At 35.4% G+C, this 14,680-nt stretch overlaps 1 protein-coding gene across 2 annotated transcripts in view; it reads left to right on the forward strand.

Annotated features, from left to right (window-relative positions):
• Nucleotides 1–14,680, forward strand: part of WDR17 (WD repeat domain 17) — a 65,683-nt gene that overhangs the window by 45,236 nt on the left and 5,767 nt on the right. For both annotated transcript variants that reach the window (XM_080404781.1, XM_080404782.1), the window contains exons 13-25: nt 622–824; nt 955–1,104; nt 1,212–1,342; nt 3,110–3,235; nt 5,478–5,633; nt 5,919–5,983; nt 6,384–6,516; nt 7,956–8,047; nt 8,937–9,036; nt 10,202–10,341; nt 12,646–12,666; nt 13,626–13,737; nt 14,461–14,602. In XM_080404781.1, the coding sequence (XP_080260907.1) occupies nt 622–824; nt 955–1,104; nt 1,212–1,342; nt 3,110–3,235; nt 5,478–5,633; nt 5,919–5,983; nt 6,384–6,516; nt 7,956–8,047; nt 8,937–9,036; nt 10,202–10,341; nt 12,646–12,666; nt 13,626–13,737; nt 14,461–14,602 (1,571 nt within the window). The remainder of the gene's footprint in view (nt 1–621; nt 825–954; nt 1,105–1,211; nt 1,343–3,109; nt 3,236–5,477; nt 5,634–5,918; nt 5,984–6,383; nt 6,517–7,955; nt 8,048–8,936; nt 9,037–10,201; nt 10,342–12,645; nt 12,667–13,625; nt 13,738–14,460; nt 14,603–14,680) is intronic.

Raw genomic sequence — 14,680 nt, forward strand, 5'->3', positions numbered from 1 at the left:
TAAAATCCAGGAAAACTACATCCACTGCCCTCCCTTTATCCACTAGGTGGGTGACCTTATCATAGAAGAATATCAAATGAGTTAAACAGGACTTTCACTGTGTGAACCCATGTTGGCTGTGCCTTTGCCTGATGATGGCATTATTCTTTAAAAGCCTTTCAGTAGTACCCAGTATGTTTTCCAGGAACTGAGGTTAGACTAACAGATCTGTAGTTTGAGGCTGTTAAAGCCATAGGAAAGAGATCTTTCAGTTGCGCTTTGTATTTCTTTGATTATTTTTTTTCCCCTTGAGAGTCCCAACAAACAGATTTATTACACATGGAGGTGTATGAGCAAACTTTTTTCTCTCACTGACCAGTAAGAATGGTGCATGTGAGAATTTCAAAGACTCTGGGGTGGATGAAGTAGTTTCTTACTCTGGTGAACCGTCTCTAGTGTATTTTGTACCCCATCCTAAACATGAAGGGCATTGGCTTCAGCTTCTCCTATTACAACTTCTATAAACATACTACAAACAAATATTCTGATAAATTTGAAGTTTAGAATATTGCTGACGTAAAGGATTAATCGAATTTCAGTAGATGATTTGATGGACATAGGTCTTTTTTTATCGTGTTTCAGTACTGTTCGAATATGGGATTATACACAGGATGCTTGTATAAATGTTCTTAGTGGACATACAGCTCCGGTACGGGGACTGATGTGGAATCCTGAAATTCCTTACCTTCTAATATCCGGCAGTTGGGACTATACAATTCGAGTCTGGGACACAAGAGATGGAACATGTTTGGACACAGTTTATGATCACGGTGCAGATGTATATGGTAATATTTTAAAATTTTCTTTTATTTTGGCATTGAAATGCATTTTTAAATATTTTAAAATGTATAAAATAATCCAACTGGTTACTAGATAAACTTAATTGACTACGTTTTTAAATGCCCTCTCTATTAGGATTAACATGTCATCCTAGTCGTCCATTTACTATGGCATCTTGCTCTCGTGACTCCACTGTGAGACTCTGGTCACTGACACCTCTTATACACTCTCTACAAATGAATATCTTAGCAGATAGATGTTGGGATGAGATTATCGGTAATACAGGTAAGTAAATTGTATATACCAATGTTTTAATTTTCTGTATGTTACTATACTCAGGGGTTGTTTCTTTTCTTTTAATCTTCATGTATAAATTTGTGTGTGTGTGTTAGATCGTGCTGTGGAATCTGGTGCTCCTCCTTTGCTGTGTGGTAAAGTTTCCAGGGATATTAAACAAGAAGTGGAAAAATTGACAGGAAATCCTCGAGGAAAAAAACTAAGGTGGTTTTCAGAATGTTTTTCAGTAAGTATTCTGCAAACAAGGTGTCAGTGTGAGTACTTTCTCTTCTGAAGTCAGTCTCCAAAATGGAAATTTTTTTCTTCTCTACTACTTTTGTTTTTCTCTCTTTCTTAAAGGTGGCTTAGCAAATATGCAGAAATCATATCTGTATCTTAACAGTTCTACATGTAAAAATGTCCATGACTGAGTTGTTTGTCAGTTGTGAACACCGATTTTTCACAAAGTGAGATAGTGGGATAATTTAATTTTCCATAGGAAAGGTTTGATTTGACAAGAATTTTCTATTGAAGAAAATGAAAATATGTGTTTTATCAAACTACATTGGAGTTTTTAATTTTAAGCCATCAAAGGGACACCCTCATTACAGATAAGGTTTGAACTGCCCAAGTGTCAGTGCGAAAACTGCTGTATTACCTTGTAGGAGCTGTATGTCTGGATGACGCGTGCCCCACTATCCATCCATTGCCTTTATTCCGTTGCAGAGTGATATTTCCTATAAATCACTGCTGCCTCTCTCTGCAATTGAGTTAAAAATATGAACTGCTGGGTCTCTGTGACTGCTTACCTGCATAGGAGCTGAGCTTGAGGCAGAACAAGGACAAAAAAGACTTGGAACTACATCTTGTGTCAACAGTGTTGTAGTCTAAGTCAATACCTAGTTCATCCAAAACACTAGTTTTGATTTCTAGCTAAATTGAAGTGTATGATTTAGAAATGCTGAAACAATCTTCCTCAATTACAAATCTTGAAATTCCCTGTTTTCTTAAAAATGTATTTTTATGGAATTCCTTGTTTTAAAGAAGTTATAAATTTTGATGTCCCATATTGATTTGAGAGGAAAACTGTTACAAGATTAAAATTTTCCAAGAACAGAATCTTTTTTTGATAAGCTGTTTTCAGTGCTTTTTGAGTCCAGAAAATAGGGTTCCACTTAAACTGTGCGGAGTCAAATAAGAGCTTTAAGGGACTGAAAAAAGAAGGTATAGTCTTTTTTTTTTTCTTTTTTTTTTTTTTTTTCCTATTAGGATCTTCTGCTTTTTACTAGCTCAGAAAAAATTGGACTTCTAAACTTGTAATCCTGTTGTTAGAAAACCTCCTTCAGGTTGAAAGTTTAATGATTTTTTTTTAAGCTTTTAATTACTTAGTCTTTTCTAGACCTCATTCAATGTTAAACCGTTGTCCTAGTTCTACAGAAGGATTGATTCAAGTGTTAGACCAATAAAAATGCTTAAAATTTATTTTTTTAAAAAAATCACCTTGATTGCCTGCAAGATTTTGTGCATATACAGTTATGCCATGTGTGTCTATTTTAAGATTTAATACTAAGATAATAAACCAGATTGTGCCAGTCGAGCCTGGAAGTTGTCTTTTACCTGGCCTACACCTTTGCTTTACAGAAAATGGTAAATGAGTACTGGGGCAGCTCCTGCATCCCAGCAGCTGAATGTTGGTTTATGCCAGCAGGAGCCACCAGATAGCTTGTATTTCTTTGGAAGCAAAAGGGAAAACTAATGGTGAGCCCTCAACTATGTCCACACATAATAAAATATGTTGATGGATCTTGCTGTATCTTCACAGCCTTCAAGAAGCCTGAAGGAGTTGTAGTATCTTTAACTAATTCATGTCTTCATAGTAAAGCTTCTAATACTGAAATGGTCTGAAACTGTTTCTTGGAATTGCCTGACAGATGTTTTCCATTGTCTTTATAAGTTCAGGTTTCTGTTTTGAACATTACTGTAATACAACTCTTTTCTTCCCTAACAATTTTAGCCTCCAGGAGGCAGCAAAAATTTATGGGATTTGGTTGCTGTAATAAAAGGACAGGATGACAGTTTGCTTCCACAAAATTACTGTAAAGGAATTATGCATATGAAACATCTCATTAGATTTAGAATGGTAAGTGAAGCATAGATGGTATGTGAAAATGGTTGTTAATCCATATAGTATTTCTGTCTTTAAAAATAACATTTAATGCTTTACAAAAGGGACACAGTTTCATGTCCAAAGATATTTTTGCAATATCAGTTCTCTGTGCAGTACTAGTTTGTTAGAACAACAGCATCTAGCTAAGTCTGCGTGACTTCATACTCAGTGCTAAAATGCTAAGACAGTTATTACCTAGAAAAGCAGTTTTCTAAATAAGGAAACTGCAAAGAAAGCATGGCTACAGGGTGAGCTACGAAGCAAATTTGCCCTCCCTGTTATATATATTGTACTTCTATATTCAGTAAAGTCAAATTATTTGATTGTATAAACATAATGTTATGTTCAGATGCAGGGACAGAGGAATTCATGTCTGAAAATGGAGAGTCAGCAGAAATATGCTCTGTAGCTGTCTGGAAGGAGGAGTGAAAAAACAATAAGCGTTGTGAACACAGATAGGCAGCTGAAGAGTGACTCAGATGTAAATGGCAACTTCAAGTACTAGGCCATGAATTTATTCGTAGTCTTGTCTATGAATGTGCAACCAGACATACAATTTTTGCAGAATATGGGAATATGTGGCTCCGTCAGGGACTTCTCAGGGATACTAAAGAATCCCATACTGTAATGACTGGGCTGGAAATAGAGTAAATACTCTCTATTGGTATAGATCAGCAAATGCATAACACCCCACCTCCCCCCTCCGGGGCTAAATACCTGCCAGGTATCACCTGTTTGCTCTTGCAGGCTGTCCCTTTTGCAAAATCACAGACTCTTAGTGTCCTACCTTGACTCTTAAGTGATGGAATTTTTTTTATTGGTGATGTCAACTGTACTAATAGCAGCTGCTCAGCTACTATGAAGCTGCATGTGTGTCCAAAAACCAGTTTTCTCAGCCAGTTAGCCTGAGAAGGTGGTGTTAATTCTTGACTCGTTAAGTGCAAGCAGTCAGTTTGTCCCTGCAACGTGATTTCATGGCTATCTAACTTGGGTGACCTAGAGTAACTACAATAATTGCTGAGCATTCAGTGATCTGGATGAAGCATTCACGTTAATTAAAAGCATTTTTATCGTCTTTTTGCTGACTCAGAATCTTGCCTGAGAACTTTTAAGAGAAAGTTAGGAGTAGAGTGATGCTGGCTGCTTGTGTATGGCTGCTAATACCAATTTTTCCTTAGGAAAATGGGTAGTAGCAGTGCAGCACCTAGACATTTTGGGATCAAGTAGGGACCTAGAACAAGTGTGGCTTTTGTTTCTAGCAAACAGAGAGGATACACTGCCGACTTGAGCATGAAAACTAAAAAAAGATACAGGTGCCAAGTAAAAAAGTAATATTGTTAAAAAAAACCTCAACAAAACATACAAAAAAACCCCAAAACAGATCCTTTGCCTTTCTCAGCAGCTGCCACTAGTCTACATTGCAGTTCACTGATAAAGAATGTTCAAAATTTGTTCTCCCTCCTCCATATGTGGTATTGTAAAGCCATAAGCCATGAATAACCAAACACCATCTTGCATGTGTTGATGATAGAGTTAAACAACTGAGAATTATTGAAATACGAAGCTCCTTTTGCCTTTTTTTAATGTTAAATGTGATCCTGTTGCAGCTTGTTTCTCAAACACTGCCAGATGGAGAAATTTAGTCTTATCTCTTAAAAGAATATAAAAATTGTAGTGGTTGGGAACATAAATAATTTATTAGTTATAATGTTAATGGAGTATGACAGATCAGGACACAGGCTGAGCCCACTGTCTTTATTCTTTCTTTATATGGATGTCATTATAATAGTTATAAGTACAGTTTCTAGTTCTGTATGTTTTATGTTCACAGATATTTTTTGTGAAATTTCAAAAATGTCAAGTTTTTTATGATGGACATCTGGGTGAATTACTATTACATATAAGAATGTGGTTGAGAATAAAAAATATAAAAAAGATTAAAGGAAGATAATAGAGGAAAATGTGTGCAACAAAACTAATGCAGTTACTTTAATATATATAGTTCACTGTAATCTCATTGTAAACTTTTCTGATTAGTTCACTGTAATCTCATAATCTCTTCCAATTAGCCTTTTCTCAAAATTTTTCTTAAATGATAGCCTTTATAACCCATTGTAATGTTTGACACTAGTTCATTCTTAAAGAAAACTTGCTTTCATCACAGAAAACCATTATTTTTTTAATATTTTTTTTAATCTTTTTGTTTTCCCCTCAGTCCAAGGCACAAGAACTGACAACAGTAAAAATGTCCAAGTTTGGAGGTGGTATTGGTGCACCAAGCAAAGAGGAGAGGCTTAAAGAAGCTGCAGAAATACATTTAAGATTAGGACAAATTCAGCGATATTGTGAACTAATGGTAGAACTTGGAGAGGTAAAATACCAGAACATTACTGAAGAACAATAAAGTATGAAGGTTTCTGAAAACTAGCTGCCCTAGTGAAGATGGGGTAGTAATAAAACGGGTCACAGGTCCAGAAAAGAGTAATCTTGCTCCAGTTATGTTATGTTTAACATGTGCAGTCAAATGCATAGCTCATACCTTATTTAACCTCTTGACAAATTTATTTTTAATGGAAGAAACATGAAACTAGTTTAAGATACAGCTATTTTATATAAAATAAAATGATGAGGTTAAATGTATTGCTGTTTCTTCTAGTGGGACAAAGCACTCTCAGTTGCACCTGGTGTATCAATGAAATATTGGAGGAAGTTAATGCAAAGGTAAGGTAATAAAATTATGACGCTGAATTGTAGCTTCTGTCCCTAAAAGGACACAAGCAAGTAGGAGGGATGGATACTAGTGTCAGTTGTCTGTGGCTTTTGTTACAGCATACTAGTGACGTTGCTTTTTCTTCAGTAAGCTGTGGGGTTGAACTGTGGAGAATTTCAGCAGTGATTTTGTGTACAGGAATCAAGGTGAAGGGCTAAGCATACATTGCAACATTTAACTGTAAACTCTTTAGTGCAGTATCGACAGTAAGTCTTCTCATGTCTGGAAAGGCAGATGGGTTTCAGTGAACTTTATATGGCTTCATCCAACACCTGTACCATAGAGATAAGGTTAGTGATCAATTATATATGTAGATTTTATTTTTTGTTTATTTATTCATTTGTTTAATAGGAGAGCTGACCAGTTAATTCAGGAAGAAAGTGATGATGTCATTCCATACTGTATAGCTGTCGGGGATGTGGAGAAACTAGTTTCTTTTTTTACTTCAAGAGGCCAGCTTAAAGAGGCTCTTCTTGTTGCACAGGTATTGTTACATATAACTGTGGGAGATGTATGTAGCTGTTTTTCTAACACTGAAGATGACAAGCATATTTAATAGGCTAGCTCTGTTCACTTTTGCAAAATGTCTAAGTAATGATACTCTACTCTTTCATATTATATTGACTGATCTTTATGCAGAAATCATAAAAAGCTGTCTCATGTTTACAGGTTTTTGAGCCTGATTCTTCTAAATTTCAATCAGTTTCCCATAATGAAAACTGATGTATTCATTTTTGGTTGAAGTAGAAAATTAACCTGATGTGCAGCAGCGGTCAGTATTGCCCTCAACATCAAAAACGTGTAGGGTTTCTCTTGTATTTCTCCTGAGGTCTTGGTTATACTGCTTTGTCTAGAATCTTTGGGTGATACTGCTCAGTTGCAGCAGTAATCAGTATAAGAAATCAAAAGTTTTAAATTAATCCAAAAAACAATAAAGAGATTACCAAAAGCATATATATCCCTTCTGCTTCTTGATGTAAACACAAGAGCACACAAGACATGTGAGACTGATACTTTGTTTTACTCTGCCTCACCATTTCTTTATTCTTTTTTACTAATTTCTGCATGCTTAGTATAGTTTGCTAAATACACTCTCAAGATTTGTCTCATACATTCTGTCATGCCTGCCTGTCCTTGAAAGTTCAGTTGCCTCAAAGATAAAATTTTAAAAACATATGTGAATTTGTCCTATAAAAATTGTCTATCTCTTTGTTGTTCCTCTAATAGTAGCTGAATAGTGCACAGAACAGTGTTTGAACCTTAAAGCACCTTAAAGCTTTAGAAATATTTTAATTTTATTTGTGAGAGGCACATTGAAGGGGTTGCTTTTATTACAATTCATAGAATAGTCTTCTTCTCAAAAGTTTAATCAGATAATATTAAGCAATAAAATACCAGGACTTTCTTTGCCTTTCAATCCCAGCTACACCCTAAAGCACATGAAAGAATTTCCTTTTAACTCACACTGATCTCTTCTCATTTAATGTTAGAAATAATTTATTGCCATGCACAAAATGGTTCAACTTGTGCCACTGTATAAACCTTTGCAGATTTGCTAGCATGCCTACTGAGGAGTATTATGGAGTTCATCCTTTACTCACAGCCACTTGTTCCTTGAGGTTTAAAACTCAAGGTTGTATTCCTCACTGTCCATTTTAAATGTATTCAAATACTGGAAAAAAATCCTGTACAAATGCATGGGAAGGAAGAGGTCTCTTCTGTATAATTTCTTGTATGGCTGGATAAAACTAGTCTAAGATTTAGCTATGAATAAGTTCATTTGTTTAAATATTTCCTTTTTTATAACCGTGCTTTAGAAGGCTTTTTACAGATCTTAGATTTTTTTTTTGGGGGGGGGGTGAAAAATCACATTGAATAATCAGTTTGATTGGTGCATTAATCCATTTTTATATTCACTTCTAGGCAGCTTGTGAGGGAAATATACAGGTTTCACCACTCTCCACAACAAGTGGGTCTTCAAATTCTGGTGGAAACAATACAGATGATTACAACGAGTAAGTTGTTCTAGTTCATTTTAGTGCAGAAAGTAAAGTCATCAAGGGAGATAAACTTTAGTGCTTTAATTTGGCATCAGCAACGTAGAATTTGACAAGAAAATATTACATCTTCTAGTATGTATAACAGTTACTAACTCACTGATGCTCAACTACACTGAATAATTCCCTTGCTGTGCCTCCTGGCACCAAACAGATTTTTTCATATGTATGTATTATAATTATCCTTTTCATTTGCTTGATATTTAAGGACCATTCCTATGCACTTAAATACGTTTAAATATGTAGCATATTAACTTCTGGTAAGTTCAGTAAGATTTAGCATTAACAAGTATCTGTAAGACACTATGTTTTAGGCACCTTTTCCTCCTGAAGCTTCACTGTTTGTCATCAGTGAAGCTTCTGACAACATAAACTAATGGCCATATTTTCATTGTATGTGTCCATAAAAGAAACCATGCATCTCTCCTTGTTTAGAAGAGTGCTGAGAATCCTAAATTACATAATCAAGTAATATGTGTAGTAACAAAAGCAGCTTGGAGGCTGTGTAATTACTTCATTTACATGTGCAGGTTTTGAGCAATTAGGTATTTATGTAGAGTTTACAAGTACAGAATGAGTATCCAAATATTTCATTTTTCTTCTGTTAATCTGAAGAGACATTTCCATACTGATGTAGCTTTTGGGAAACTGACTTACTGAATATGCACCAGCATAAGTGGGGGGTGAAGCTCAAACTGCATTTTGAAAGCTAGGGCTGTCATTATCTGTAAATCAAATACAGAAATTGTAGGGTACAGAAGCAAACGTGGTGACTTGTAAGTAAATAAAGAGCCAAAGAGCTCCAATATTTATGTGATCTTGCAGAATTCATGTTTTGTTCTTGCAGGCTTCTGCACAAGGTCAGTAAAGAGCTGGCAGAATGGTATTTCCAGGATGGCCATGCAGTGCTTGCAGCATGTTGCCATCTGGCTGTTGAAAATATAGAGGTAATCTTTTTTGTTGTTTTCTTTTGTTTTTCTCTTTAACTATGGAAAAGCTAACATTGACTTCCTTTTTACATCTCCACATCTTAACTGGTTTTTAAAATGTGTGTACCACATTCTAAAATGTACTACTTTTACTTGGTATTTGCTTTGTATATATTTATAGAGTTTGATCTTTATAGTATTCAAGTTAGTAGCAAAACTTCCCTGATTCTATTAACTTCAAGATTTCTGTTGTGCATAGAAAGTAGTATGTTGTTATTTAATTGTATTTTTATATATACAGTATCTTGTTATATTAGAAAATATAAGGTACAGAAGTACCTTACATATATACATAGACACATAAGTATTACTGTTTCCCATTTATGGTGACTCAGAAGACCCATTCAGAACTGGAACTTCATTGTGCTACAAAAGATGCAATCTCTATCTTGAATTTGTAGGCTAAATGATGAAGTAAATAGGAACAACCCCCTACCCCTCAGTACAAAAATAGGGATGAAATATAGGAAATTCTTTTTATTAATTTTTCATTTTGTTTGTGGTTTTACAAATGACTTCTTTTCCTCGTTCTCTGGATTTTGTTGTTGCTGACTCAATATGTTTTTGCTCCTCTATCCCTCAGAATAAATAAAATTCCATCTTAATGAGCTGTTCAGAAAGAAAACAGTAATCAGTTAATGTCTGTATTTCAAAATAGACATATTTCAAGTTATTGAGTAGTCTTTTACTGTTGAATATTCTGCTATGCCTATCAGCAACCCCAGTTGCCCAGGAAGGGTCAGAACAGGAGCCTTCCTGGTTTGGTTTCTTTTTTTGAGTCTGCTTTCAAAAAAGAGGGGAAATACTATAGTCTGAAAGTTAATGTCTTAAGACTAGAAGGAATTGCTATCATGTTTTTTAGTTATGATATTTATGTAACCTCTTTGGTTTACTAAAGGAAGATTCTGCTAAAGGAAATCTGTTTGGTTATTTAAAAACTGATTATCGTGTGGTGCACAATTATTTACTCATTCGGGAGACCTGAATTATATATAAAATTGCTTTAATTAATGCATATTTTGTCCTTCTGTAAAAAGCAGTCTCATGAATGTCATATGCTCAAAATGGTGAATCCCCAGAAATGCTTGTGTCCCTTAATGATGTAATTTTTTCATTGAGCAAGCTTGCGATGGCAAACCTGATTCGTGGAAATGAACTGGAGTTGGCAATCAGTGTGGGTACTGTCTTAGGAGAAAGTGCAGCACAAGCAACACATTATGCCCTAGAATTACTAGCAAGAAAATGTATGACAGTTACAACATGGTAAGAATTTCTTAATCCAAAGATTATTCCCCACCCTCCACCCCCACCCCTGACGAAACGATAAAGTTGTTTCATTCTGAAACCTGTATAGACAGCAAACCACCATGGGTAGGTAGAATAAGAATTGCTGTATTAGACCTTTGAAGTACAGGGCATGCAAATGTTCTGCTTTAATCTCAAAATACGTTGTGTATGCGTGGTAAATGAGAGAAGAGTTATGGTCAAACAGAGCATGAAACCTGCTGAAAAAACCCTAGGTACTTGGGCAATAGGTAGCATAGCAAGTCCTAGTCTGTGCTGAGTGAAAATGACTGCTCCAGACAAAGCAAGGCTAGAATTTAATTATAAAGTCAAAAGGAACAGAAACTTCAGTAGGATGTGTGAAGTGATTTTTAAGTACTTGCTTGAAAAATATAAAAGATTAAGAGGCAGAGGAGTTAATACTGGTGTTAGGAATACAAGACAGCTGACAAGATTTAAGGATGAAACAGGATTACTATTTAATTCTGCAGGAGTAATTTCTCTGTTGCATATGGGGAAACTTTACCTCTGGTAAATTTTCTTTTCCTTCTTGTGGTTTTACTTTGAAGGATACAGTTTTGGTCTGGTTTTTGTCTACAAATGAAAAGCAGAAAATCTTCCCAAGGTATACTTGGCAGCTGTACAGGTGTTTCAGAATTAACGTTTGAAAGAAAACGTGTGCTTAAACAGATATTGCAATTGAGCATCAATTTTTCTGCTACGATTGGTATTTGTTTAAGTATCTAGAGGTAGCCTGGGAGAAACAGTGCAACTCCTTTCTACAGAGCATTTCACTTGCCTTATGCAATTTTATTGTAGAAAAAGATAAACCAGGAAACGGATGACTTGCTGCTTGGCTTTTGCAAGGATTTAGCGTGTCTGCATTGCGCCAGTTCTAACGGGGTTGTTTTGGCAACTCCATCTGCAGCTTTTAAAGCCTTTGAAGATCCTTCTCTGATCTCCCTGCCTTTATTGTGAAGAATGATTTTTATGTAGCCTCTGATAGGAGCACTGGCATAATAGTATGGCATTTGTGTGTATGTACATAAAACTTCTGTAAAGTTGTGGCATGTGTACACTACATGGTATACATGATAAAGTTTTAAATTGATGTACTGCATATTGCCCAAGTATACATCTGGATTTGTCACAGGGTTTCATGTACTATACTGAACACCTATTGCAGCCACACCCTGCAATCCTGGGTTCTAATTTGCAGCCATTACAGCATGTTTTTCTGTTCTGTAGGAGATCAGATACTCCTGAATCTATTTGTGTTTTGTAATAAAGAGATACTGGCACATCATAATACCCCTCAGTCTGCTGCATGTATAAGATCATGTGTGGGGAAGTTGGAGTTCCAGGGCCTCTGATATTTGAAAAGCTCCTTTTTTGTTCTTACTGGTTGTTAGGCTTAGGGATATCCATCTATTGGGAACATTTCATTGCAGGGACACACCTAATTTAGGTGTAGACAGCTCAAGGAATACCAAAAGGACCTTGATGGGTTAATAATGAAATCAGTAATTGGTGGAAATTTGGTTTTTTGGGTTTTTTCGGTTTTGTTTTGTTTTGTTTTTGAGATTTTTTTGTAGAAGTACTCAAAAATAAGAAATCAGAATAAGTCATACTAAACATTTGTGCCCTTCCCCATCTTTCTGAATTTACAGCCTTGGAAAAATGTGTGAGTGTTTAAGAACACAGTTTTCATTTTGTGTTTAGTACCTAAATATTACTAAAAGCAACCTTCTGCTATTCAGAAGGCTAGTGGTATTTTACTCGAGACTTAGCCACCTGATTTTGTTCTTTATATACTGACAGTTGATTCTTAAAAAAAACAAACATTCCAGGTAATGCAGTTTGTTGGCTTCTTTGTTTTTTAAATAAACATTTTATTTCAATTTTTTGGCCGAGCAATTTCTAATCACTTAAAAAAAGATGTTTAAATTGCCTATGAAGATGAGTACATATGAGTAACTGATCCTGAAAATAGTTTAAGAACTTGTGAAATATCCTATATTCTGAAAGAGCCTGTCTGTAACTTGGAAAAGTAGCTATTGCATAGTAATAGGATAACAGATTTTTCCAAAGACCTTTTGGCATTAGCTTCTTTAGATTGTCAAAAGGCATTGGAAAGCTATTTTTCCATTGCTAAAGTCTGTTTAACCTGACCCTTAGATCTGCTGTTGTAGTTCAGTTATTTTCTATTAGATTTTTTTCCTTCATAAAGTAAGAATACAAAACAAATTTTTGTTCATTACTGTTTCAATGTCTTCCTTTTAGCTTTCCATCACTTGGATACAGGTATTTTGCTTCTTTATATGTAGAGAGAGATTTGAAATGCGTGTGACTGTACTAATGCTTACAATAAGCTTGAACTAAGTGTTCTAATTTTTAAATTGTGATCATTAAAGTAAAGTAAAGCTGTAAATATTGGACAGTAGCTTACTTGAATATTTTTAAGCCAAGGACCACATTCTGAAAATCCAAGGGAACTCGGTCAGAGTTTTTGCCTTACACAGGCGCAAGTCAGTCTTGTGGGTCACAGGAGAAATGATGCCGGCATGATTAGAAGAGTTATAGAACAACCAGAATAATTGGTTATTAAATGCTCAATAGAATAATTGTTTTAAAATAATTTCTTAATATTTCCATGTTTTCCCTAGTGCTGCTTGTTATGTTAAGGAGGGGGTAACATGGTAAAAATTTAGGAATATTTGAGAAATGTCAGTTAAAACAGTTTTTCTTTCAGAAGGATGAAAATAGGTGTCACCTTTTTTTCTTGTTTAATCTCTTTTGTAATGTCACAAAGCACTAGCCTTTCTGGATGACTGACAGATGCTTTTTACTGATGACATGGAGCTCTATCCTGGAAGTTTGAGGATGGTCTCATGACACAGAGCCACATGAACATCCTTCCTTCTTTCATACGGGATGGGCCCTACTCTACCTTCCCATCCCTGCTCACATATACACCCATCTCACTTTGAGGTGGTTCTGATGCTTTAGGATTGCACAGCTGTTTAGTTCGGCCAACTAAAGCAACAGAAAATTAACACATGTATTCCAAATAAATACATTAAGCCTCATTTAGTGCGCCAGTCTCCAAGACTGAGGTTGCTTCTGCTCTTCTCTGGAAATAGTTGTTGGGTTGCTGGATTTTTTTGTAAACTCTTCTTTATAAAAGGAATGTAAAAGAGAAAACAGTCTCCTCCTATTAAAAACCATCAAGAATAACTACATGTCATCTTTTGTTTGTGCAGAGATTTAGCAGCTGATCTTCTTATGATGATTCCTGATAATAAACTGCAGTTAGTAAAACTATGTGCTTTTTATCCGGGATGCGCAGCAGAAATAAGTGACTTGCATGAAAAGGTATGACAAAAAAGAATTTACCTGAATGCTAACAAGGGGTTATGTATTGATTTGTATACTTATTTCAGAAAACTGAAGGCCAAATACATTTGTAGGATAAATTTGTCACTAACGGTCTTATACATTACATATCTTTTTTTGCTCTTTTAGTCCTCATTGACTTCATTTTTGGTATTGCACAAGAACTTTAGTTCTTTAAGTCTACTATGTGTGTAGTCTTTCAATGACGTGGGTTATTTCCTGAAATAGCTTATGATCTTCAGAATTACCTGTCAGTATGATTTATAACCTCCTCATCACTGAAGTGCAGCCTAATCATGTCTTGGCACCTCAGCTTTCTGTACTATCCTGAATTGGGTTTACATTTTATGCCTATTATTTCCTTTAAATCACCACTTTCCTCTTCAGCTGGGTCTGCTCCACTAACTTCCTTAAGGTTCAACCCAGACTGCATATCTATTAAACAGTAGTTAAAGGTTCACAAAAACATTAGCAATGGAAACTGATACTGCTTAAAGTTGCAGAACCTTCTCCTTCTATGTTGTTCTCTGATCTAGATGGCTTTCTTAATGCACGTTATGTGCAGGTATGTGCTTCAAATCATGACTATTCTTTCAGAGAACGTTTGATCTTATTGTTATGTGCAAACTTCAGTGTATCTCTGCATCTTAGAGAATTGTTTGAATGTTACAGTAATTCTTTGGCAAAATCTTTGTTTTCCAGTGTAATCTTCCTGATGTAGAAGAATGTATGCGGTTGGCAGAGACGTTTCAGGCAGATGGGGATATATTCGAAACTATAAAGTACTATTTGTTAAGCACAGAACCTGAAAAGGCTCTCCCTGTTGGCATTCAGTACGTGAAAGGTAGATACTTGGATGAAGAAATCTTTTAAAGCCTAAGTCATTTGTACAGCTTGCTTCTTGAGATATTTTTGTTTGTTT

Source organism: Falco punctatus (genome assembly GCF_963210335.1).
Source record: "Falco punctatus genome assembly, chromosome: 1".
In the NCBI taxonomy this organism is placed as follows: domain Eukaryota; kingdom Metazoa; phylum Chordata; class Aves; order Falconiformes; family Falconidae; genus Falco; species Falco punctatus.